At 41.3% G+C, this 25,238-nt stretch overlaps 1 protein-coding gene across 1 annotated transcript in view; it reads left to right on the top strand.

Annotated features, from left to right (window-relative positions):
- The window catches only part of si:dkey-288a3.2 (protein phosphatase 1 regulatory subunit 37), a 44,765-nt gene extending 21,236 nt beyond the window's left edge, over window positions 1-23,529 (top strand). The window contains exons 9-13 of the mRNA XM_035385403.1: window positions 620-775; window positions 930-1,042; window positions 4,030-4,171; window positions 4,458-4,624; window positions 22,290-23,529. Coding sequence (XP_035241294.1) covers window positions 620-775; window positions 930-1,042; window positions 4,030-4,171; window positions 4,458-4,624; window positions 22,290-22,409 — 698 coding nt within the window. The 3' untranslated portion in view covers window positions 22,410-23,529. The remainder of the gene's footprint in view (window positions 1-619; window positions 776-929; window positions 1,043-4,029; window positions 4,172-4,457; window positions 4,625-22,289) is intronic.
- The last annotated feature ends 1,709 nt before the right edge of the window (window positions 23,530-25,238 follow it).

Here is a 25,238-nt window from a genome sequence, read left to right as displayed (position 1 = left end):
TAGACAGTCTTCATTTTCGGACACTTCCTCCTCTTTGCTGTCCTTATCAAGGATATGCTCCAGCCTGGGCTGTCATCCTTCTCTTCATATTGCTCATCTTGCCAAGAATGCAGATTTTTTTACAAAGTGCAATGTTGGTAGGACACGCATGGTATATATTTAGCCTTTCCCCAGATGCGTGTGGATGGAGTTTTCCCATGGGGAGTAAAAGTTTATACATGTTTGGGATAAAGATATATATTTTTTCTTGATTTGACTGTATTGTGCAATTTCAGATTTGTAATCAAACAATTCACATGTTTAAAGTTTACATTCTCAGCTTTTATTAAAGGGTATTGTTGTACATTTCAGTTCCACCATATAGAAATGACAGCACATTTTATATATGTATCGTCTCTGGTGATGCTCTACAAGGCCTGCACAGTAGCCGTCTTCTGTATTTATTTGCTAATTGGTAGTTTTTAATCATTTTTTGTAACAAAAAATGACATGATAAAATCTTTTTTTTTTTTTTTTTTTTTTTTACAAAGGATTCATATTTTGTGTAAATAAGTATATACTGTACTTTTATGCTGAGAAACTATTACTGATTTTTGGTTGGGTTTCCTTATTCTTCTAGTAAGTACACTGAAGGGGAACACATCACTACAGGAACTCTATCTTGCGAACAACAACCTCAACAGTTTTCAGGATGCGATGCAACTGGGAGACCTCCTTAAATATAACCGTTGCCTAAAATCGCTGGACCTGAGTAACAACCAGATTTCTGATTCAGGTGACATTACATGAGATGATATTCATAGATATTTCACGAGATGATGTTTAAAATTTGTTTTTGTGTCTTCAAATAACAGTTGATAAAGTATTGTATTGGTGTACTTTGTTCACAGATGTTATTCATCATAATGCAGAGCTGTTTCCTCCCACAGGCCTGGAAGAAATATGTGAGGGACTGGGATTTCAGAAAACTGGACTGAGAAACCTGGTGCTGTGGAACAACCAAATAACTTACAGGAGCATGGTCCACCTGGCAAAGATTTTGGTGAGAATAATTGGTAATAACAAAACCTAAATACATTGATGTCTGCCTATTAATCCTATGCCTGTTCAGATTAATTGGCACGGTACACTGAATGGTAGACATACCAACTCTAAAATCACAAAGCACAGACTAGTAGGCAAGACAATTAAACAGCTGAATCTATGGATACAGTGACAGTTTTTTTTTTCTTCACATATTGTAAGACTGGAATTATTTGAGCCAGTGATCAAAATCATTGCCTGCAGTTCAACAGTACTGCAGAAAGCAGGGTATTTAAATCCATACAGACTTCTTTCCCCATTGTTGGCCAGGCATTTAGCCTTTGTGTTCCTGTTCCTTAAATCACACACCCACAACCCAAGGACATGGGGCATGACTGGCTGCAAAAAGGAAAGGAAAGTGGGCACTCTGAAAATAGCGTGACTTCTCCTCGCAGGATATCTTATATAAAATCCCTAATAATATCCATTCTTCTTCACTCCACTGATTGTCAGAATAAACTACACCTTCCGTCATCTCAATGGCGATTGAAAATCAAAAGGATACAAATTAAAGGCCTGCTTTCTTTCTTCTTGGCCCCAGCATATTCAAAGCCGATCCATCCAGGCCAAAAATAAAGCATACTTGTTCCATTTCAGTGCCACTGAATGGGAACAGTTTGATTAAATAATAGATATGTGTTTAGGAGGTTTTCTCATCTAGTCTGTCATTAAGAAGGATAACTAGACATCCTTGCGACCATAATGATCATAATTAGTCCAATGGCTGGTCGTGTCGAATATGACACTCGAAGGGCTGTTATTAACCTTTCGGGTTTTTTTTTCTGGGGTGCCACAAAAAAGAAAAGGAAAAAGGATGTAAGAGCAGGTTATTTGGCTGATATGGAACCACTTCAATGTCAAAGAATTTGATTAAAAATATTAAGGATGTAATGGCCAGAAAACGATATTTCTTCTTGGATCTAAATGATTAATTTCAGTAACATAACTAAAGTCCTTTTGAAATAGTGTTGCTTTGTTTTTTTGGTAGTTTTTTAAACCAAGCCATGGAATGCATTTTGTGCACAACTGGTACTTCTTTGCTAGCCTCCAGGTCATGATGAAACAATGGATAGGAAACAAACAAAACAGACGCCAATATCAGTGTATGTCATTTTCAGGTTGAATATTAACTGTTCAGTATGATGCCCATTGCATTGGTTACCACAGTGTAAGCATTCATATAAGGCTCCTACACAGCTGCATGCGCACATGCAAAGAAGAATATAATGCAATGTTATATTATTGCTGATATTTTTGTTATTTGTATGTCCATCATTATTCAAACGGTACACACTTGTTGATACTGTTTAATTCTAATTTAATATAACATAATGTTTTGCATGTTTTATGCATAGACCTAATATGCAAAAAACATGTATATGGAGTAACATGTTCTCCCATGTTGGTAAATTTCCTTCAAAGACATTTAATATTCATATATAAAAAAAGTTGAACTTACACTTTAAAATGTGTAAGACAGTTTTATGCTGGCTGAGTACTGAGTTTATGTAAAATCATATTATTTCTTGAGTTAAAAAAAAAAGTCCTTTCCGGTTTCTAAATGCCAATGGGTATTATTACAATTTTAATATTCTGACAGTGGTTATTTTTTCCGGCATTATCTTTTTATTTTTATTTTGTAAATGGCAAGAAGACCTACTGACTCATTCCCTGCGATATTTTTTTAATTATTATTTTTAAATATTGAATGCTAGGTGTTAAGTGCTCGAACCCAACAGGCTACCGCTAGTTTTAAATGCCTTACTCTACAGCAGCTCTCTTTAATGGCACTCCCCATACATTTTAAGTCAGGACGCCTGAATTAGCTTCATTTGCTGTTGTTGTGGAAGTGTCTATCACATATTAGTCCAATGTGGCCTAAACAAAAATGTAGCTTCCCATCCTGATATTCTGTATACTGTATCATATCCAGAAAAAAGAAAATGTTCATCCTCTAGAAAAAGAAAACAATTCTAAATACCAAATAATTCGTACTTCTTAGTAGTTCTGAGGATGAGTTTAATCCTTGGTTTTCTCCTATCATAGCATGTGGGTAATTCTCATAAAGTATGGATAATTATGTGGTATAATGTGTTTGTATTGCTCTAAAAATAGAGCTGCTTTAACAAGAAGAAAAATAGAATATTGATGCTGTGGAATTCCTAATTCCTTATTCCTTTTGAAGGGGCTCATTTTCTGGGTTTTATAAATCTCAAATTAAAAAAGCAAAAATAATAATAATAAAAGATCTGGCTCCCCAAGTGAAGAACTAAGTATCCTTTGGTAGTCATTCCAAATCTGCAGTAGGTTATGTAAGCTTATCTTTAAGACATCAGCACGCCTGACAGAGAGCATTGTTGTGTCTTTAATTGCTCCTAATTATCCCGAGTGCTCCTGTGAGGTCTTCAGTCTTTGGGAATATTAAACTTGTCCGATGACTGGTGCTTGTGCGAGTCCCACGCTGCACATTTCAAAGATGGCATTACCACAGTCACAGTGTGAAGCACTCAAGTGGGTTTGTAGTCGCCCTGGTACAAATTAAGTCTGAAGTGAACCTTAGATTTATTTAGCTGCTTGTTTTTTTTTTCTTTCTTTTTTCCTGATGTGGCGAACGAGGATGTGCGATGAGGGTGGAGAGGTAGCGCGCCCTTCAGTTTGCCGAGCAGCATCGCTAGCACCGCGTCTCCCTCGTTGCTACCTGCTTCGTACGGGTGCTAATAAGGCTTCGGTGTTTAGACTGTAGGTTACACTGGAGACATAATCTGAAACCTCTGGGTTACCTAGCAGCAGGTGAGACCTCAATTTGAAATGATTATCTAAAAATAATCCGGAATTTCATTAGCAGATGCCAAGCCAATGGTGTGTTAGGCGTGCTGTTAAAGTCTTTGGAACTGAACATTAACCCCTCATGACTTGTGACTTTGTTTGTGCTCTGTTCCCTTCCAGCCCCTTGTAAATACACTTGAAACACTGAACCTTGGTCGTAACAATCTCCAAAATGATGGGATCCAGCTGCTAAAAGAGCCTTTAATCGCCAACCGGTCTATACTGCGCCTGGGCCTGGTCCATACAAGAGTTGGCTGCGAAGGTACAATATTAATTACGTATAATCGTTGTTTTCTCATTTAAAAAAAGGTTTTCACAAAAATAATTGTATGTCCTGTGAGATGTGATGTGGGAAAGCATTCCTATTGCATGTGCATTGCATAAGCACCCTTTAAAAGGCTCAGTGGAAATATGATTGCCGATTATGAAGGAACTTAAGGAAAAAAAAAATGCATTAAAATAATTTGAAAGTAGTTGAATTGTGGTGTCTGGCAGATGGGAACAGATGGGATTTCTCTTATTTGTCTGCTGTGTTTTTGGTGCTGCAGGCGCTGTGACTTTGGCTGAGTTCATTGCAGAAAGCAGGCAGATACAGCGACTGGACATTAGGAAAAACCCGGTCCGAACTGCTGGCCTATTGGCCCTCTTTCTGGCCCTGAAGATCAACCGGTCTCTGATCCGACTCGACCTGGACACAGCGCCCAAAGAGGAGAAGGTACGTTTCAGATCTTCACTCCCTCAACCCTTTTATTTCAAAACTCAACATTCTTATTCGTTACCTATTTATCGTTTAGTATTCACCCATTTGTCTTAATTTAATAAGGCATGCTTGTCAGTCAGCGGGCATAAATCAGTCCTTTTTAATTTTTCCACTGCAATTTAGCTGTAGGAGGCTTATTTTGTGGTACCAGTTCTTTTCAAACAATACATCAGTTCTCTTTCTTTTTTATGTTGCTGTAGAAGCCTAAGGAAAATGATGCCACAACTTTAATACATGCCCCTGCTGGATTAAAAAAAAATAATTAAGCTCACTTGCCATCTGTTTGTCATGATTTTATCTTCACTAACTTATTTGCATATTAAAGCATTAATTAAAATCTCCAAGGAAAGTACGCTTACTTTAAAACAAACTCTAAAGCTTGTTTGTGTGTATGCGCTAAACTTTCTTTTTTGCATAACAGTGTTTACGTTTATATTGTTCCTTCTTATGTTGAATTGCAGTGCTTTCCTGTTTATTTTTCTGTATGAAATATGACAAGCTCGTACATCAGCTTGAAGTAGGCAAATAACGAGTCTTGATGGGCTGAATGGCCCATTCTTGTCATCAAATATTCTTATGATCTTACGTTTTAAAGCTCAACGATCAATCATGTGTTTTTGTAACGTAGAGTACTCTGATGTTTACCCTGACCGACCATGTTATAAAAACATCCCAATTAATGCAAAAATGCAAACAACCTTTATAGATTTAGCATAAATGCTAAGTTGGCTAAGGGCACTCAGCATGTATGCCTACCTCCAGAGATGTAAATAATGTTTGCATGGTGCTAAATCTGATTTGGTACTTTGTTACTACAGTGTATCGTAGCTATATGGTTCTTTGTTAGGCATAGTATTTGAATCAGTATGGATATGCATATCATTGCTTTTTGAATGAAATATCGTATTTCTTAAAATGTGCAAGAGGACTTTATACTGGCTTTGATATTGGTTAGCTCACAAAAAAAAGTTGTTTTAAATAATAATATTCAGTTCTGTCGAGATTTAGAGATGCAGATGTGCTTTGTCTAGGCTTGCACAGCATGGTAGAAAGAAGCATCATTGTAGTCATCAGAAATCAGCATGTAATCTGATCATGTTTGATCTGAGGCAATCCCATGGAATTTCCCAGGCTTGTAAATTATGAAAACATTGCTTTTTTTCAGAAAACTTTTTTTTGTTACATGGAAAAGTTATTGTACTAAAAAAAGGTGGCTTTGAGATTTATTATTTGAGAATTTAGCCCCACACGTCTTTGTTTACAACCACTGAATTTTCATGTCTGCATCCGAGCTACTCCATTTGCTCGTCAGGCTGTTTTGGTGTTAATTATGAATAATTTACTAATCTAAAATATTTATAGAGGAGGCTTCTGAAAAGCACCATTTGGAGGGTAAGTTGTCTGTAGTTGTGGCAAGGTACTATATGTTGATTTTTCCTTATCTTTCCACGGGGGACTGTTTGAACCTGATTAATGACCGAACTGTAAAAAAAGTTAATTCAAAGCTGTGCTGTGTTAACACTGTATTTGCTCATTTTCTGCTCAAGTATTTATTTCAGGTTGCGCAGTGACTTGCCTCTTGCAGTCTAGTGGCTATTTTACAGAATAGAAAAAATAAATTCCCTGTTCCTCCATTTTTTTGCCACTCAGATATGAGTAGCATTCCCACTTAGTATAATTAAAAGTGTGAGTAGGACTGTTAGAAAGGTTTTCTTTAGGGAGAGCCTCTAATGGAGCACAGAACTGTTTTGGAGCATCAGTGTATCACTGGTTTTTTCATGGTGCCTAACTCTTTGATGGTGGCAGCTGACCATGCATGTAGTCTGAAATGGGGTTGGCGTATGGGACTGTTGACAGATCATCATGGCTTGAACATCCCTGGGACAGTATGGGTCCCTGACATAACAAAGATTCCGCAGAAACCAAGTTACCGGAACAGATCTGTGACTGAGACCAGCCATTTAGTTCACTTTCTAACCATAAACACCTTAATGAACACCCCCCCCCCCCCCCCCCCCCACCACCACCACCAACACACACACACACAAAAATGATCAGTAAGTAAGAGTGATAAAATGTTTATGGCCGTGGGCATCCCACCTAATGACTCACTTACAGGTGTAAAGATATGACATTCTGTACACTAACTTCCTAGTTACCTGGTTAAGCCTCACAGAGTTCGGTTGCTTTAACCTTTCAAAGGACCTCTCACGAAAGCTCCTTGAAATTCACCATCTTTGCCACAAACACTGAGCCTTGCTGCTCTGGTGATGAATTTTCAGAAAAAAAGGCATATTTGCCAGCTGTGTAATTTACTGCGGTGCTCATTTACATATTAAAGCATTAATTAGCCCCTCTGAGCGCCTGTGCGGGGATAGTGTAATCATTGGACATGCAGTCGCAGGGGAGGGCTCCTCTGCGCTGTCCTGGGGGAGGCGAAGGCGAGCTCGCCGGGGTCTCTGGGTGCTGCTGTTGACCATGTGGTGCATGTTTGTCGGCTTTGTTTCCCCGCTCTGAGGGGATGTAGTGGTGCGTTGCTCAGGTTTTTGAGCTTTTCCGGGCTCTTTGATGTGTCACATTTGATCTGTCTCCCTGTCAGTTTAATAGCTCTACTTTTCCTCTCGCTGCAGTCAGAGGTGTGACCTGCACTTTCACAGGAAGCGCAGTTCTTTTTCCCTGTGTGTGTGTGTATATGTGTGTGTGTGTGTGTGTGCACCTGCGCTGGTGTGTGTGTGACTGTGTGTGTGTACCCGTGTTTGTGTGTGCGTGCGTGTGTGTGAGCGTGCATGCATGTGTTTGTGTTTGCGTGGGTGTATGTGTGTGTGTGCATGGATGTGGGTCTGTGTACATGTGTGTTTGGGGGAGAATGGCTGTGGTGCGCGGGTGGTGTTTGGTTGGGATTTGTGGTGGGAAAGAGAAGGAAAAACAAACCAGCATTGTAGCGTGCGGGTCTTTTAACTGCTCCCGCACAGATGGGTTTGATATTGAGTCCCAGCAACACGAAGCTTTATGAAAGTCCTCATTTATCCAGCTGTGTCATTAGTATAGTCTCTCATGGCTCAGTGCACTCTGTGGACCCCATATCGAAAACTACATTTACACCATTTGCATGGTTGAAGAACTGCAGTGAGGCCAGTGTTAGTGATATGGGGTATATTAACATCAGGCTTCATGACTTTGTTTACTTCAGCTGCCATAGCGAGGGACACAGGCAGCACATTCAAGCAAATGTCGCAGCCAATAACGCCGAGAATTAAAACCATTTCAGCCATTCGCTTTGCCCCGTGCATAAGCCCGAATATGAAAATGAAGTATCTCTTTCAGGGCATGCTCTCTGACTCCACGCTTAAATGCTTCAAGTCACCAGTCACTTGAGCCGGTGCATATGGTTCGCTTCATTTGAATATCATGAAGCCCTTAAGTCGCAGTCTGTTGTAGTGCTTCATCCTCAGAGAACATCTCTGCGCTTTCAAATGTAGGCTGTTAAATTGGTCCGTCCACACTGAGAATTCCAATGCAACTATGTGCATTTTCTTAGTTTTCATCAGTTATGCGTGCGAGTGGCTCATAAGATAATCCCGTATTATTTCACCAGCCTGCTTTGACCTTTCCCTTCTATCGCGACAAAAACGGACCCCCACCTGGCTGCTTACCAAGTCGAGAGAGGAAATGAATGGAGACGCCTCCACCCGTGCTGACGGGTGGTGTCGGTGTGAGCTCTCTGCCGTAGTTCTGTCTCTCCTGGCACACCCAGCACATCTCCATCTCACTGTGAACCTCATCTCAGTCACACACACTTCCTCTTAATCCTGAAGCAAACCTAAAGTGAGCCTTGTTCTCCTTCAGAGTCAAGAACTCGATTGCCACTGTAAACAATTTCCTTTAGCGCGCAAATACTTTGAGTACCAGTTCTGCAAACTTCTATTTATTTGTTTTGCATTCGTTTTCGCTTGAGCTAGTGATGGGGGATCTCCGTCAAAAACAGCCTCCGATTAACACGCCGCCGCAAATTAACGCTCTCACCTTCCGGACGAAGAAAGCGGCGACGCTCCTCTCTCTCTGGGCGGCTCCCCGCTCGCCGCGCTCGGCAACGGGACACGGAAGCCGCGCCCGCTCCCTGCCTCTCCAGCTGGACCGCCGGGACCGCGGAGGAAGCGTCCCGCTGGGGGGAGTGTGGCAGTCCCCGTCCCCGTCCCCGTCACACCGTCCCCCGCCTGCCCGGGCGCCATGGAGGGGAGATAATTGGATTTGTTGTCACCTCCAGTAGCTGCCAGGAGCTGGCGTCTGCTCTGGTTAGGGATGAAGACATCACCGTGACAGGACCCTGAGAAAGGATCAGCTGGTATCCTGGGTACCACTAATAAAGTGCTGGGTGTGATGTCCAAGCGGACAGGCTCGGGCCAGCTGTTCGCCGGAACCCGGGGCCAGGTCTGGAGACGCGAGGGGAGGCGAGAGGGAGCGCGTTCCAGCGCGAGGCCTAGCGCTCGCTGCTCCCCCGCGCCCGGCGCACACCACACGCTTCACGTGGGCCGGCGAGCTGTGTGTGAGTGTGAGAGTGGCTGAGGAAGACTGCGGTGCTCGCGTACCCCGCGCCGCCTTCCCTGCAGGCCGATGGGCTAAGCACGGCGTTTACTCACGTTCTTCTGTGAACTTGTGGAGTGTCCTGGGTCTACCGCTGCAAACCAGTATGGCAGCTGACACAGCAGAAATGGCATGATGTCACCTGTTTGCTGTCCAGGGATGCAGGTTAGAAGGTTTCATACAGTTAGCCGTTCATTAATGTCTGTTCCTTATCAATGTACTTATTTATCATGGTGTCCACAGATTTGTTTCTTTTTAGCTTGAGATTGGCAGAACTTATTTATTTATTTTCTATGACAACGCTACACATTATTAGGCCTGTGTGACAAAGCAATTGATATGAAAGTGTTAAATGCTGAATATGTATTAGTTAAAACGGTAGAATAAAGACCACTTCAAATTTTCACTTTATGCGGACAGCAATACACTGCATATGTTTAATGCAAACAACCCTACAAGAGTCTGTTTAGTACTAGATGGGGCCAGCGTTTTCGCTTTATTTATGGCCTGTGTCTCCATGAAACTTTTGCTTGCGAGGATTTCTGTCCAGACATGAGTAAGGTGGGAGTGGTTTGTGCGGCTGTACAGAAATGAGATGGTGAATTTATTCATAGGCCCATAGCATGCTCTGTAGACCTGTCAGGATGACCTGGGCTACTGTGGGATTGGGCTTGGCAGCAGGGAGAGGTATCGCTCTGCAAATTCCTCTCTCACATCCACTGGTCCCTGGCTGCAGATTAGCTGTTAAGAGGTTATTTAAAAACCTTATTTTTTATACTCGGTTTTAGATTTTCTTTTTTTAGGAAGAAAAAAAAAACAAAGAATGAATCTAATTTTGCAGTGGTGCGATTTGAAGAGTGGAGAGAGAGAGGGAAAAGTATCAGTAATTGGAAAAATGTCGGTTCTGCAGGACTAGACATCTCCATACCCAGGGGATCAATTACAGAAAGACTCATTCAGCTCTTTCTATTCAAATGAACACCTGAAGAGAGGTCTCACTGGTTTTAAAAGCTTGGGATATTACTAGATAAATGTTAGCCCAATAAAGAGCTCATCAGCGGCAATTTGTATGCATTTAAGCTGACAGCAAAATACTTCTTTTTTGTGTCCTCCCCGTGCCCCACATTTTTATCTCACCTACTTAAGAAAACAGGTAAACTACAATGTACCATCGATTTGAAAACCCTCAACGACTCTTTTGTAGTGAAGCTACCTTTGGGAAGGATTTAGTGGTATCCGTTTGAAATGGAAGATTTCGTCCACCAAAGAAAGCTTTCTTTTCCGTTTGCTTTCATGAAAAAGAGGCAAGATCAAACGAGAAAAACAACAGCACTCAGAGCAGTTTAGTTTATTCATAAAGCTGCACAGTACCAAAGCCTGAGATTTTTTTTTATCTTATAAACACATCATGTGAATCTTACTGGAGGTTCAAGAAGAGATACAGTAGTGTTGAAAGAACAGGTGACTCAAAGGAGGAAGTTTTTTCAACTAATTGGCACACTGTGTAATATTAACCAGATTAATGCTTAGTATCACTGTGGTATTTTAAACCACTGTTGATCACGTGTACTTGCTACATGGTTTGGAATGTCTCATCTTAATTGTCCATTCTGTTCTTGCACCATCACACATCAGTTTGGGAGGACTAGCATGCAAATGATCCCAAAATATGCTGCATGGTATTCTTGGTACCTGACTATATCAGAGGTGTTCATTGTGTGAAATGCTTTGTTATATCCTGCTACGTCTAAATTAACAATTCTCACATGAATTTCGTTATTATATAGCGTGGTACTTTATTTAGTCTAGAGTCCTAATGAGATCATTCACTACTGACTGAAGTGGTGGCACGGTGGTGCAGTGGGTCACTCTCTGGCCTCACAGCAAGAATGTCCCCTGTCCAAATCCCAGCCTGGGCCTTTCTGTGTGCAGTTCGCATGTTCTCCCCATGTCCGCGTGGGTTTCCTCTGAGTACTCCGGTTTGCTCCCACAGTCCAAAGACATGCTGGCTAAACTAATCAATAGTCTAAATTGCCCGTAGGTATGCGTGAATGGTTTCTGGGCCCTGCGGTGGATTGGCGACCAGGGCGTGTTCCTGCCTCTCACCCAATGCATGCTGGAATATGTGCAACTGTCTGGCCACCAGCAGATTCTGAACAGATGGACAACTGACTGACCACCAGCAGGTTCTGAACAGGCTTACACTGAAGTTTGTTTACCTGGACCTAGTCAACAGTTAGTATACAAACAGATATAGTCAGCACACATTTTTGGTACTTTGCATATCAGTATGTTGAATACGGTTCAATTTTTTAAAAACAAACTTAGGACATTTTGTACTTTGTTGAACTTTGTCAAATTGAACTTAGATCCTATAAAAATTGGGGGAAAGATTTAATCTGTTGGGACAGTGTATTGTGGTTGGACTTCATGATAAACCTTCCTGAGGCAGCAGTATTAGCTGCCACACCAAGAAGTCTACAGAATTACCCAGCTATATGCTGTACCTTTGGGGATTCTATTCCCCCTGGACTCTGCTTGTTAACTGTAGGACATGCATGGAGTCCATTCCGGTTTCCGAATGTGACATGGCCTTGTTTGAACGGCCAGTTTTAACCTGTTTAGTCCAATGTATCCGTTGAAATAATTGGAAACACAATCTTACCAATATGAAAGATTGTCTGAATTTAATGTCAATTCAAAACTGGATACATTTCACAGTTTTAGCGGAATATTTGACTTTCATTAATTGTATTGATGAGCCCATCATCATAAATGTACCAGTCTTTAGAGATTGAAAGAGATCTTGGTGGTCAGTGTTTCTGTTAACAGCCTGACCGTTAAATGCCTACACTGAACAGGGGCAATACATTTCTACTCATTACGCACATTTCTGTTATTTAATGGAGCATTAAGGTGATTGCAATAGGTGCACTAGCAGCGTAAGCTACACCTCATTAAATATGGCACAGTTTCGTCATTTGCTTAGCACAAGGTTTGACAGGTAACATAATTAAACATTTTTGTCCTGAACAGAGTACATAAGTACATAGAGGAACAAATGTAAACACTATCAGCAAAATGTAGTTTACACAGTAATAATTGTGAAGATAAAACCTAGCAACAATAACTACTTTTGTCCCTAAAGCACCAGATAAATCAACGGTACATTAAAGCCTGCAATTGAGGTTTGAAAAAAATAAAAAATGTTTCCCACCTTGGAAGAAAAGAGCTTTTCTCTGAAACTTTTCAAAAGGGATGAATATAAAAGCTTTTTTTTTTCTAAGCAATTCCTATAATGTGCCGTAAAAGCACCCCATTTAGTTAATAACCGTGCCATCATTAGTCATTTGCTAGTCAGGGTGTGCTCCCGAATTGTACTGTCAACTTCAGCCTTAACTCCCACACCACTGAACTCAGTTTGCCTCACCTCATACCACAGCTGCGTTATATTCCAATGCATTGTACGTAGAAGTGTTCGATATATATATATATATATATATATATATATATTTATTGGAGAACAGACCAACTCGCTGCTTACGTATCTTATGCTTAACTGAAGAGTAAAAGCCCAATGTGATTTATACTGCGTACAGGCTGACGACTGCGATTCCATCTATGTATCCAAGGCTCTGTGGCAAAGGGGATGAAAAAATTGCCAGATCGTATGTGGCAGATCAACTACCAAGCTGGCTGGTGACAAAATAATGCTGAAAATGTTTCAGAGCAGTCACCTGAGAGCAAAATGTACAGCTCCATGCCAGGAAAGCAGTTCAGTATTAGCAGGGGTCCCAGCTAATAAGGTAACTATTTAAATACATTGCATTAAATATCAAGTTGCTATTGTCGTATAACAATTGTAATATTGTAGTAAAACGTTCTAATTGGTGTACATACTGGAATGAAAAAAAGCTTCTCTCTGTGTGGGGACTGCATATTGGAATCAACCAATGAACACAAGATGAAATACTGAAAGGTTTGGAAAGATTGTATGAGGCGTGCTATGGAAACCTCTGTTATGGAAACATCTGGACAGCTAACATGTTTCAATGGAATAATTCTGGATTTTCAATATTGTTGAAAATATTGTCAAAAGAACACCACCGTGACATGACAAGTATAGTTTTGCTTCTTTGTCTTGTATCTCCTGTACGTCATCATACCGAAGATATTTAGGGCAAGTGTATGTTGTAAAGGTGACATGTCAGTAAACTTCAGAACACTGGAAACATGGCAGCTTTAGGATTTAATCATGATAGCAGAATAAAAAAATAAGAGTAAGAATAAGAACATGAATGGAAATATGGAAATATGCTACCAGTAAGTCTACCAAATACTACCAGTATTTGATTGAAAGGCTGCTTTGTCTTGTAAAGGCAGTTTGAAAGGGCATCTAATCTTCAGATTTGTCCACAAGGCACCACCAGTACACCCAGCCCCCTCCACCCAGACTAGGTCAAGAATAAAAGAAAGGAAATGATTTATGGACACAAGGAAAATTGACAGGATCGGTCTTGCACTGACTAATAACAATACTTCAGATAGCCATTTGGCAATAGTATTGACAGATGTACTGGTCTATTGCAAATGCTTTGATATTTAACAATGAGAAATATGCCACATAAATAAATCCATTTAAGCTTATGTTCTTGTGAACATTTCAGAACTGCCAAAATGTACTAAAAATACCTACTATATTGCAATTAATTAATCACATAATAAATAAATAAATAAATAATTCTCATTTGCTCCATGACTCTTCATGAGTTTTGAGTTTCATTATCTCTTTTCCTAATGTTTCCAGTGAATGATCAACTGTGTGTTGTGGTATTTTGTGCATCTCTGCATATGTCAGAATGTGTGTCCAGTTCAGCTAGACTTTTTAAAGATAGATGGGATTGTCTCAGTTGCCAAGTGACATTTCTTCTTCACTCAACCACATCTCATTGCAGTGTTCCTTGAAGTATAAATAGGCACTAGGCACATACCAGGAGGGTCCCAGACAAGGATTAGAAAGAAGAATATATAAATGCATGAAAGTATTAAAAATGACTTCTCTCCACATCTAGCAGTATGTTATGTGTGTTGTGAACTGTTGTGTACTGTTTTTTAACCTCTGTGACTGTGTGCTAAAGCAGTGCAGTGATGTTAGCCATCAGTACGAGGCTTGTCCATGCTGCATTGAGGAATGCATCACAAAGCCATTCCTCATTGGTGAATGAACCCACTCAAGTGACAATTTGACGATGTCACTCAGTGCTCACTTAATTTCCAAGGGAAGATGCGTAGGAAGGAGTGAACAGCGTAACTGAGGCACAGTTCAGCGTCTTGCCTCAACATCATTCTCTCTGAATGAGGAATTGTCTGACATCACTGATGTAGATATGGCAACGGTGGTTCTTCACAGAGTGGTTTGGAAACTGGGCTTGCAACTGCAAGTGCGTAGGTTTGAGTCTAAGGGAGGGCACGGCAATTGTACACTTGAGCAACATGCTTAATCCAAATTGCTTTAGATTTAGTTTTCTCCAGCCGTATAAATGGATTGTATGTGCCAAGAATGTAAGCTGCGTAGGTTACTGTGGATAATCACTTTAATTCAGTGGTCACCCCTCTTGGTCATATAATTTTGTACTTGCACTCTGGAATATGTACGAACATCCAAAGTTAAGAAACTGTGGCGAGACAGAAAAACCTGTGCTTATGTATTTTTTTTTCTATTATTATGAAGGGTAGGCATCCATCCACCCATCCATTATCTAGCTATATCCGCTTATCCAGGGCAGGGTCGCGGGGGGTGCTGGAGCCTATCCCAGCATGCGTTGGGCGCGAGGCAGGGATACAACCTGGACAGGCCGCCAATCTATCGCAGGGCAGAAGGGTGGGCGGAGGGGTCAAAATAATGCAAAACACTACATCCGCGCGCGACGCTAAAGCCGGCCCTGCTTTAGGGACCGCCTGCGCTAAATGATATTGACATTCAGATGGAGAGAGATTGCCACTTTAATTCCGGCACTATGGATCGTGAGCTCGCTGTCTTAGTCACAGATCTGTGCACCCCTCGGGAAGGTCTGTGGCTCTCCACTCAGGTGACTCCCACTGTGTCAGCCCGCACACCTGCAGTGACCCAGCCTCGCCATTAGTCTCCACGACAACCCGCGGCGAGAGGATTACTGTAGTCACCGCGCTCTCTTACAGATGGCTCTCTGCCGTCATCTGCGAGTAATCTTCATACTGTGCATGGGAATGATTCATTAAAAACAGCGAAGGCGGCTGGAGCAGATACACATCTGAACCTGACCTTATCCACTCTGGGTCTCTCTCTGTCTCTCTCACATTGTCTATTGTGCTGAATTTCAATGCGCCGCGATGAGTTGCCACAGTCGTACCACTTAAAAGGAAAACAGTGTTTAGAAATCCAAAACATGCTGCCTTATTTTGGGCTCACATTTACGCTGAAACCTCAACCATGAAGCAAGACAAAGGAATATTTGTTCTTGGTGTGTGAACGCTTTTTTTTTTTTAATGCCCCCCTTTCATGAGACACACCAAGTAATATATATTCCAGATGCTAATTTTGCATTAACTAAATTTCTTTAAATGGCTTCTTTAAACGAATAACAGTAGTGCTAAAGGATATGGATTTGTATGACTATGTGTGTGTGTGTGTTTGAGTGAGAGAGACAGAGAGAGAGAGAAAGAGAGAGAGAGAGAGAGAGAGAGAGAGAGAGAGAGAGAAAGAGAGACAGAGAGATTGAGATTCTCTATGGCATGTGGAAGGACAAAGAAAATCCCAAGATCATTTTAAGAGTGGTGATATTTAAGTGAAAAGCTGTGAAGATCAATTAAATTAGCTGTAGCGGTAGCCAATGGCACTTTACCATGCCCTAGAGGTCACAATGGTTGGCTTACTGCACTCTTGTCAGATAATCACTGCAAATCAGGACTCTCTTAAGCACAAGAGCCTACCTTAATTACAGGTACAAGTGTGAGATTTCACACAGACATTAAAGTGATGATAAAACTAAATTGATAATAAATGCCTCAAAGATACACGCTGTAGCTAATCACACTGAAAGCTTAAAGAGCTATATTTCCTATATTAGGATAGGATAGCACTCCACAGTATGCACATTTATGCATCCACATTGGCTGTGTTGTACGGTGGCAAACTAATGAAGGAAACTATTGTGTGTGTGTGTGTGCGTGCATGTATGTACACTTTGTCATGCGTATGTCAATAAAACTGGATAAATTTTGAAGCATTTTTTTCATTATAGTGTGCTTTATTTTAAGCCCTCCAAGCAGATTTTGATATGTTAACTCTTCTATTGACTCCATGCTCATGAAAGAGCCTAAAGATTATTAATATGCAATTTTAATGTCATCATCACTGAAATGGTGTACTTCAGCTCCATATACACTGATCAGCCACAACATTAAAACCACCTGCCTAATATTGTGTAGGTCCCCCTCGTGCTGCCAAAACAGCTCTGACCCATCGTGAGTTTTTAAAATCATGTCGAAATAATTCACCCTCTAACAATATCTTAGCTTTTTATAGCCCTGTAGCAACTAATAATGTAATAAACTACCAATAGTGTAATAACTCCCAATAATGTAATCCATTTCAAATTTTTTATGTAATAAAAACCAGTAATGTAATAAGTAGTAGTAGGAGTAGTTGTAGTAGTAGTGTACTTTATTGATCCCCGGAGGACGTTTGCACTGTTGCAGCATCAAAGACAACAAAGTAACACAATCAGATACAAATATACAGTAGATACAAATATGTACAGAAATCCAAATATACCAGAGGACACCTTCAGAGGTGGAGTCTATGCCTCGACGGGTCAGAGCTGTTTTGGCAGCACGAGGGGGACCTACACAATATTAGGTGGGAGGTTTTAATGTTGTGGCTGATCGGTGTATATGTATGTCTATTACAGCTTCCTCGTGATCATTCTTGAATTGTCTGAAACTTAAATTATGGCCACCAGTCAACACAACTAGATTTTACCTAAGTTTAGATCGCACTTGGCCCTTTTGTGCAGCAGTAACATTGGAGTCTCCAGACATATGGCTAGTTTGATGCCTGTCAGAGGTTCAGATTTCTCAGCATCACTGTATACTATAAACAGCACAAACGGATATATATATATATATATATATATATATATATATATATATATATATATAATTAATGGCACAAATGTAAAAAATAACATTAAAATTAAAATAAATTGTCACACTACACACATACATACACACACTCCGATTTTGATGATAAGATTCATTTGATTTTAAGCATAATTTGAAAAATATAATTGACCCCAAGCAGTTTGAACAAATAATAATAATTAGATATGTATGTGTTTTTAGACAAGAAGGTATCAGTCAGTCATGTTGTCGTAACAGTCTTGCTCTGCTGTACAGCTTTGTCAAAATTATTTTTGTGCCTAAGAGTGTAAGATCTAACATTTTCTTAGATACAACAAATATCTTTCTTCTATATCTTCTGTATCTTGCATATTGAAATAATAAGAAACTCGGCATGTTTCGATAGTTCACGTTTCAGCAGAGCCACTTCCTGTGTAGAAGGTTCAGCACACTCATTCTGAATACAATAGTGACATCTAGAGGTGGGCCAGAAAAATGTGATTCAGTTGCTATGATTTCCATGCAGTCATAGGACAATGGAAAATGTGCTCATAGCATCTCCATGCCTTGATGTAGTCTCCCAAGAGAGAGGGAGAGAAAATCTGAATGTAACATTAATTACAGCTATTTATGTTAAGAAAAAAAGCATAGTCAGATGGGTAAGTGCATTCATTAACATTTACTTAACAGTGAAGCCATTTCCCTTTCCAGTTTATAAAAAAAGAGTAAATAAAAAAAATACTGTATTACACAAACAAAACTAGTAGATAGTAAAGAAGATGACACCAAGTTATATGACTTAAATATTTCTATTGAAAGCTGAACAGGGCCAAATAGTGGTTGAAATGGAAACACATACAGACAGTTTGAAAGCTATTGTCTGCATGGAGACAAAATGTTTTGTCAAAATATTATTATATTTCCCATTTCTCAAAAATGAAATGTAAATGTAGTTGAACATGGGTACATTAATATTTCAGTCAATAATTTGTGCAACATTCAGTGATTGCTGAGGATTCCTGTGCATGAATTGTTTTTCTTTTCTTTAATTCCAGTCTTCAAAACATTTTAGCATGACTCTCATCTTGTCAAGTTAAACCATTAAAAATAATTCCATATTACAAATATAGTATTTTATTTGCAGGTATTAAGGACATCAAACAACAGTTTAAGCTTAGCTTAAAATAAAACTTATTTGTCGCTCATTTGAATATTTGATCCTTGAATTTTTGCAGTGTAATAAAAATATAATTGCAAAGAAAACAATGTACAGGTAGACATGAATATTAAACACAGTCACTTCCTGATATGCTTAAAGAAAATAATTTGAAATAAAAATATTTTTAAGAATAAAAAAAAAATCCTACTTGCCTATACTTGTAACTGGCATATGAAATGTTTAGTAATTTACATATATTAGCATATAAAGTAATTGGCACAGATGCCAAGAAAACACTGAAAAACAGATTAATTGTCATCCACCAGGCGCAGTGACATAGTTAAAAATGAACCCCTTTTAAGAAGCCAATTATCAGAGAATTTCCAAAGTAGCCTTTTTTCATCAGTGGTTTTCCTTTCACACACGCACACGCACACACACACACACACACACCAACAAAATATATCCAACATCACAAAACAAAATATGTCCTATCAATACAATACGTTAAATTGTACACACTGCAGAGTTTTGCATCGTTTGCATATTTGAAACCAATACTTTCTTAATTTCTCAAATATTCAGAAATGAATGTAAAATTGCGATAGGCACAAAAATCAGTTGTATTTTATAAAACCCAGAGTTAGATGCACGTGAACGTGTGTTTTTTTTTAGTCTGAGTAACACTATTCCTTATGATTAAACATCAGTTTTGAGTTTGTGGGAATGTAGGAGTTTTCTCTGATGCAAACTGAACCAATTATTAAATATAAGTATTTATTATTTATTATCCCAGTACAGTGCTCAGTGTTACAATGCTCAGTGTTAAAATAGCATTTTTACAGCTCTGCTCAGACATGGTGGTAATGCATTCTGGTAGCGTTTGCTATAGCTATAGTTTTATCCCCTGTAATAATTGGATAGTGCCTCCATTTGTAAGGCTGTCTGAGGGAATGCAGAGCTAACAAATGAGCTAGTTTAGTTGCCAAAACCACTGTTCAGGGAAAAGGGCTTAAATGACTCTTATTTTCACAGGCATTGTGCATTGGCCGTTTTAAATAATACAGAGATAATACCAAAAAAGCACATTGAGGATCCATTGTGGCGAGGAAAACATGCACACAATATTATTCTGAGGGAAAAAATAAAAAAATAAAAAATAAACTATTCCACTGGTAATGCAGTGCTGTCATAAATGTATGCTTTGTGCAATTATGACAAAAAATATATATGACTGTATGATAAATTAGCTGTTTATCATTTTTAGAAAAAAGGTAGTAGTTATTTTTTCCATTAAACAATGTATTTTTTACAGTGTTTTGAATGCACTGCTCAAATAAATAAATAAATAAAAATACAAAAAATAGAAATGGTAAAAAAAAAAAAGAACTGATCATTCTTTCTAAACCCCAGGATCCCTGTAGACATTGTGCTAAACATTTAAAGTTACTCCGACCACAGACTCAGATGCTCGGAGTCCGTCCCTTTCCTGCCTGTATGCAAAGTGTGTTATTTGTATTCATTAATGACTTTATAATACCAAGCCAGCAGGAACCTGGTTTCATCTCTATTAGTTTAGTAGCCTGGCAAACAAAGGGAGTCTGTGCCCATGGCATGATGCCAATATGAGCTACAGCCATAAAGGCAGTTGTCCATCTGTGTCGCTTTTTGCGATGAATATGCCTCTTCCTCTTTGGTGTGAAATGCTCTCCTGATATGTGTCATTTAAAAATGTCTCCATTTATTCATAGATATCCCCCCTCACTCTAACATATTAATCTTTTGACGCCTATCTAAGTGGCAAGTCGGAAATTAGGCAAAAATAAATGTCATGATGACAAACCTAAGCTTGAAAAATATACCGGGCTATAGGGTTTGTGCGTCTGGGGTGTCTGAAATAAGGAATGAGATAACAGGGTCTTGGAAGCCTCAGCTTCCTCCTCAGTCCATCAACATTGCTAGAAGATGACACCCTGCTCTCATTTGCAATGCTGGTCAGATCATCGGCCTTCATTGTATATTTTACTTGGTGGTTGTTTTTGATCTTTACTGAAGAAAGAGAGCATTGTTTTCATCTGTTGTCTCCTTAGCATGCATTGTCTTTGAAAAGAGCGTTGTTTGAACGTCGTGTGAATAGCACTGGAACGCGAGCGCGAGGGATCCACTTTTATCATCTGCTTTTTTTTTTTTTTTGGATGCTATTAACGGTTACGTTTCATTAAACGGGAACGGCGGACGGACAGGCGCACCGGAAAAGAGACAGACAACCGCAACTTCAAAAACAATCAGGTGGGAGACGCGTGTAGGGCTTAGACAGGCTTCAATGGAGAGGACTGACAACGGGGCCCTGGATGAAGCGAGCAGTTGTTAGCGCGTGCCTATGAAGAGTTAAATCAGTAATTAGGGGAGATGCCAAATGCTTCCCCGTGATGCCTTTTCAACAGACGTCCTCTCATTGTCTTATACGGGCCTACTCGTCTCCACGCGTAACCGTAACCCTAACCCTAACCCTAACTGTGGGTGCAAAGGCTATAGCCTAAATATAATAACAGAAAATGTCATTCGTCTTAATAGAGGTCCTTCTTTGCCAACATGTTATTTTATCATTAGCATTCGTTTTATTTGAAAAGGCCTACCTCATGACCATGTACCGTAGCTACAGCCAAATGTGTTGGTTTAATTCTGAGTTAAGAGTCCAGTAGGATTTTCACATGCAACGTACTGACGTGTAGCCTCCGTGGTAGCTGAATCTGAAAGCAAGGTACCGCTGTATAAAACGGCCGAGTGTGAATTTTAGGGTTTCCTAGCGAGGAGAGTTCTACCTCTGCATGGACAGGGAAGGGGCAGATGTAGCGCACGTGTGGGCGGGAGGCGGACAGAGCGGCCAGCGGAAGGTTGCGGTGGCGGCAGGAGAGCTGACCCACAGCGTAAGGAACCGGCGGCCGCGGTCCAGAAGGCAGCGGCGGCGGCGAACCCCGGCTCCGGCGGCAGCAGTCGGCGGCGGCAGCGGCGCTCCCGGTCCAGAAGGCGGTGCCGCGTCTCGGCAGGGCCCCCTCCAGCAGCCTTGGCACGGCGTCGGGGCGCCGTCGGCGCTGCGCTGGTGGTGTAGTTCTTGGCTGGGAAAGTGGAGCGTGCCCTCTGTCACTCACGGGGAGCGGCCCTGTCCAACTGTCACTTCCTGACAGTTTCATAATCAATCTCTTTATTAACTGCTCGGCTGCAGACGGGGCCCGGGCAGGGGGAGCAGGGGGGAGCGGGCAGAGCGGTGCGGCTGGCGTGCCATGCCTCCGCACCTCACGCAGGTTTCGCTCCGCTCGGGTCGGAAGGTCGACGCCGTGGGAGAGCGCCGCTTCCAGGCGGGGTCCCTCCCTACCGCCGGCAAATCACACCGGTGGACCTGGCCCTCGCCGCCCGCGATAATTTATGAGGAGGAGAGCCGGCATCGCTTACGCCGTCCGCGAGCCAGCTCTCTCTGCCCGCCCGCCCGCCAGAGCGGGCCCCGGCGTTTCGAAAGGGACGCGCGTCTCCGAGGGAACGGCGGCCGCGTCTCTACTTTGTTCTCCCTCCGCGTACCGAACCGCCTCGTCGTAATAATAAAGAAGTTGGAGAAACAACCGGGGCCAGATTAAGATAAGACGGCGAGCGCTGTACGATATTAAATATTTATAATATCTCCTCGTGGTCCTGTGTCTTTTCACTCTTTTTTTTTTTTTTTCGCAGGAGGAATTTCTGATTGAAACCCAAAAGAATCTACTGCGAGGGATCTGTGACCGCTGCGTGAGCAATGCGTCCGCAGCCGGAGAGAAGAACCCGCGGTCCGCTTCCCCCGGGCACGGCTGAGAACGCGGCAACCGCACACCCCGAGCGTCTCCGCACCTCGGCCCGAACAGCTGACTGCCGCACGTATGAATAATAATTCCATCGCAAATAATGATAACCATAAAACTCCAAATCCCCATAATAAACCTGAAGCCTCTCTCCCTAATGAAACGCAGCTTCCCGCTGTTTTTAGCCTAATGTTTCCAGCGAGGCTTTCACCGCTTTCCATAAAGCAATTTTGCGAGCCCACTTGAAACGTGAATCACCTAGAAATGAAAGGAATCGCTCCCGATTTTCATCCGCGCCGTCTCGAAAAGTGACGCGGGCCAAATCTTTGTTGATATGGACGTTGTGTTGTAAATCCCTGTTTGCCCGCCCGCCATCATTCCTAATGTTCACATTTATGCGCAGGGAAGTCCTTTAGTCTTGCGGATGGGTGCAAACGTCCTGTATAAGCGACTCCCGCACTAGCAAATGAACCCTCTGAACTCACAAAATCGCAAATCACTCACGAGCAATGAGACATACACAATGTTCATTTAAGACAACCTATGCCGGTACGAAGTTACACTGTGAGTCTTTAATATTTTATCTTCAGAGATTTTATTTATTTATTTATTTATTTAGTGGAAATTTTACTAGCAGCATATTTTATGTAGGTAAAGTATGAGGTAAATGTTGCTGTTTCAATTTGTACCGCTGAAATGGAAGCCTACGTGTTCACAGCGAATTTAACACTCCTCCCGGCCTAGCCATGCCTGGTTCCTAGGTTCCTAGAGTGTTTCTCTGCTACTAATTGGCCACCGCAGAGGCCCCTCACTTATTATGCAGCGATTCGTTATTCTGTTATATTACATTTATTAAGTTGCGTGTAAGAGTTGTAATCTAAACTGCCTTTTCCCTGAGTCAGCCTGGGTCTCAAAATGGCCTTCATTTCTGAATCTCTCTTCATGTGAATGGTCATACAGGCATTAGGTCATACAGTCATGCTGTGACATTAGAGTGCCTGTGTTTTAGACTGGCATTCCCCGTAGTTTTAACAGTAGACTGGCACGTTGGAGTTTGTCTTTGTCTTTGCTTTTTGTCAAAATGTATTTTATTAAGATAATTATTTCCTTACAAAAAAATAAAATAAAAATTCATATATATGTGAGAATATACGTGACTTCAGGCCACTGGCTCACAGCACACACACAAAAAATGTTGGGCTCAGTAAAAGAGGAATGAAAAATTCAAGTGTGGCATTCATTACTTCCAATGACCATCGACACACCCATAGTTTAATTATTAGACCTAGACTACTTACAGACACCTTCCATTACCTAGGCTATTTATTCTCTCCATATGTTTATTTTTAACAGTGGCCATTGTGACAGTGACAGTTGTAACCAACTGTTGGCCTACATGACAATTTCAACTTTTCTGCAGAAATCAGTTTTTTAAAATTATTTTTAAATAGGCCAACAATTCTGCAATTGTTTATTGCTCCTTAGCCACAAACACAAGTAAAAGACATGAACGGTTAATTTTCTTATTATAGCTTTAGCGGCTTTTTAATCCAATTACTGTAGCGCGTGACAAATCGGGGCAGAGCTCCATATTTAGCAGGGACGATCTCTTCGACCCCCCCTCCCCCTTTCCCCCCGTGTGATTTTGGTTTTACACAGGAAGGGCCCCCAGTGGCTGCCCCCTCTTCCCCTCGGCATGGAGCTGGGGCAGATTGACGGAGCAGCATGGGGCGCCAGCCGCTGTGCTAACTCACACTCCACCTGATGTTTTAACAAAGGGTTCCATCTCTGCCACCATCACTCCTCTCACACATCCAGCCAGCCCCAGCCGCGAAACCACCAAGGTATGAAACACGATTGGAGTGATTCAAGGAACAGATGCACAAGGCATGGAATCATCACGTATTCTACTGTATTTTTTTGTCAAAACTGCACATTCACTAAGACCCCGAAAAAAGGCCTGAGCATATGGAGCGAACGGTTCTGTTTATGAACTCAACTAACTGGCAACGGCATCGAGGAGCACACGTCTAGTTTTGCTAAATACAGGAGTTTCAAAATAATGAAGCTATAGGTTTATTTAACAGGACATATTATTGGCGATATCAAATGAATACATAGGCTACTTGCTAGCAATGCACCAACTCACCCCATAAGCAATACATCACGCGACTCTCGATTCCACTTCTTGGAGGTCCATCACCCAGCTCCTCCCCCCCTACGAATTTCCGTCCTGGTCTCCAGCATCCCTGCTGTACGTGTGGCTCATTCTCCTTCTTTCCCCTGTCAAGACGATCCCGCAGACAATCAGTTGTGAAGTGCAGGCTTGGTGGGTGCCATTCCGCTCCTCACAGCATCCTCTCGGCTGTCTCCTTCTGTGGCGGGGGAAACTTGCCGCGCGCGCTTCCGATGTTGGCACCGCAGCATGAGCGATCCTACCAACCGGCGCCTTCCTTCCTCCAGCCTCCCAGAATTATTTCCATATATTTCAGGAATCATATTAATGATTTTATCTCACAGTTCTGATCAGCACGAACAGCAGAGGGAACAAAAATACATCTTACATGCTGTTGATTCGCGGAGACAAGTGCGAATGACCGTTGGTTTTGCGTAAGGTGAAAACTAAAACTCGAATATTCGCGTGTTTAAAAAAATAGGCTACAACGGAAATTAAATATATTAAATTTGTGCCGGCATGAAGCGATCTACCTTTTCTACGTAAAGGGGGCCTTTGAAGGGGACAGGGACGGTGCAGCGTTAGCTGCATAGCTCTCGCGTCTGATTAATATTAGGCTATATCGTATCAGAACCTTCTTGATCAAGTTCATCAAAGTATATGGAA

Source organism: Anguilla anguilla, chromosome 1 (genome assembly GCF_013347855.1).
Source record: "Anguilla anguilla isolate fAngAng1 chromosome 1, fAngAng1.pri, whole genome shotgun sequence".
Classification (NCBI taxonomy): Eukaryota; Metazoa; Chordata; class Actinopteri; order Anguilliformes; family Anguillidae; genus Anguilla; species Anguilla anguilla.
The sequence above is the reverse complement of the archived record's forward strand: the minus strand, read 5'-3'. Positions and strand labels throughout refer to the sequence as shown.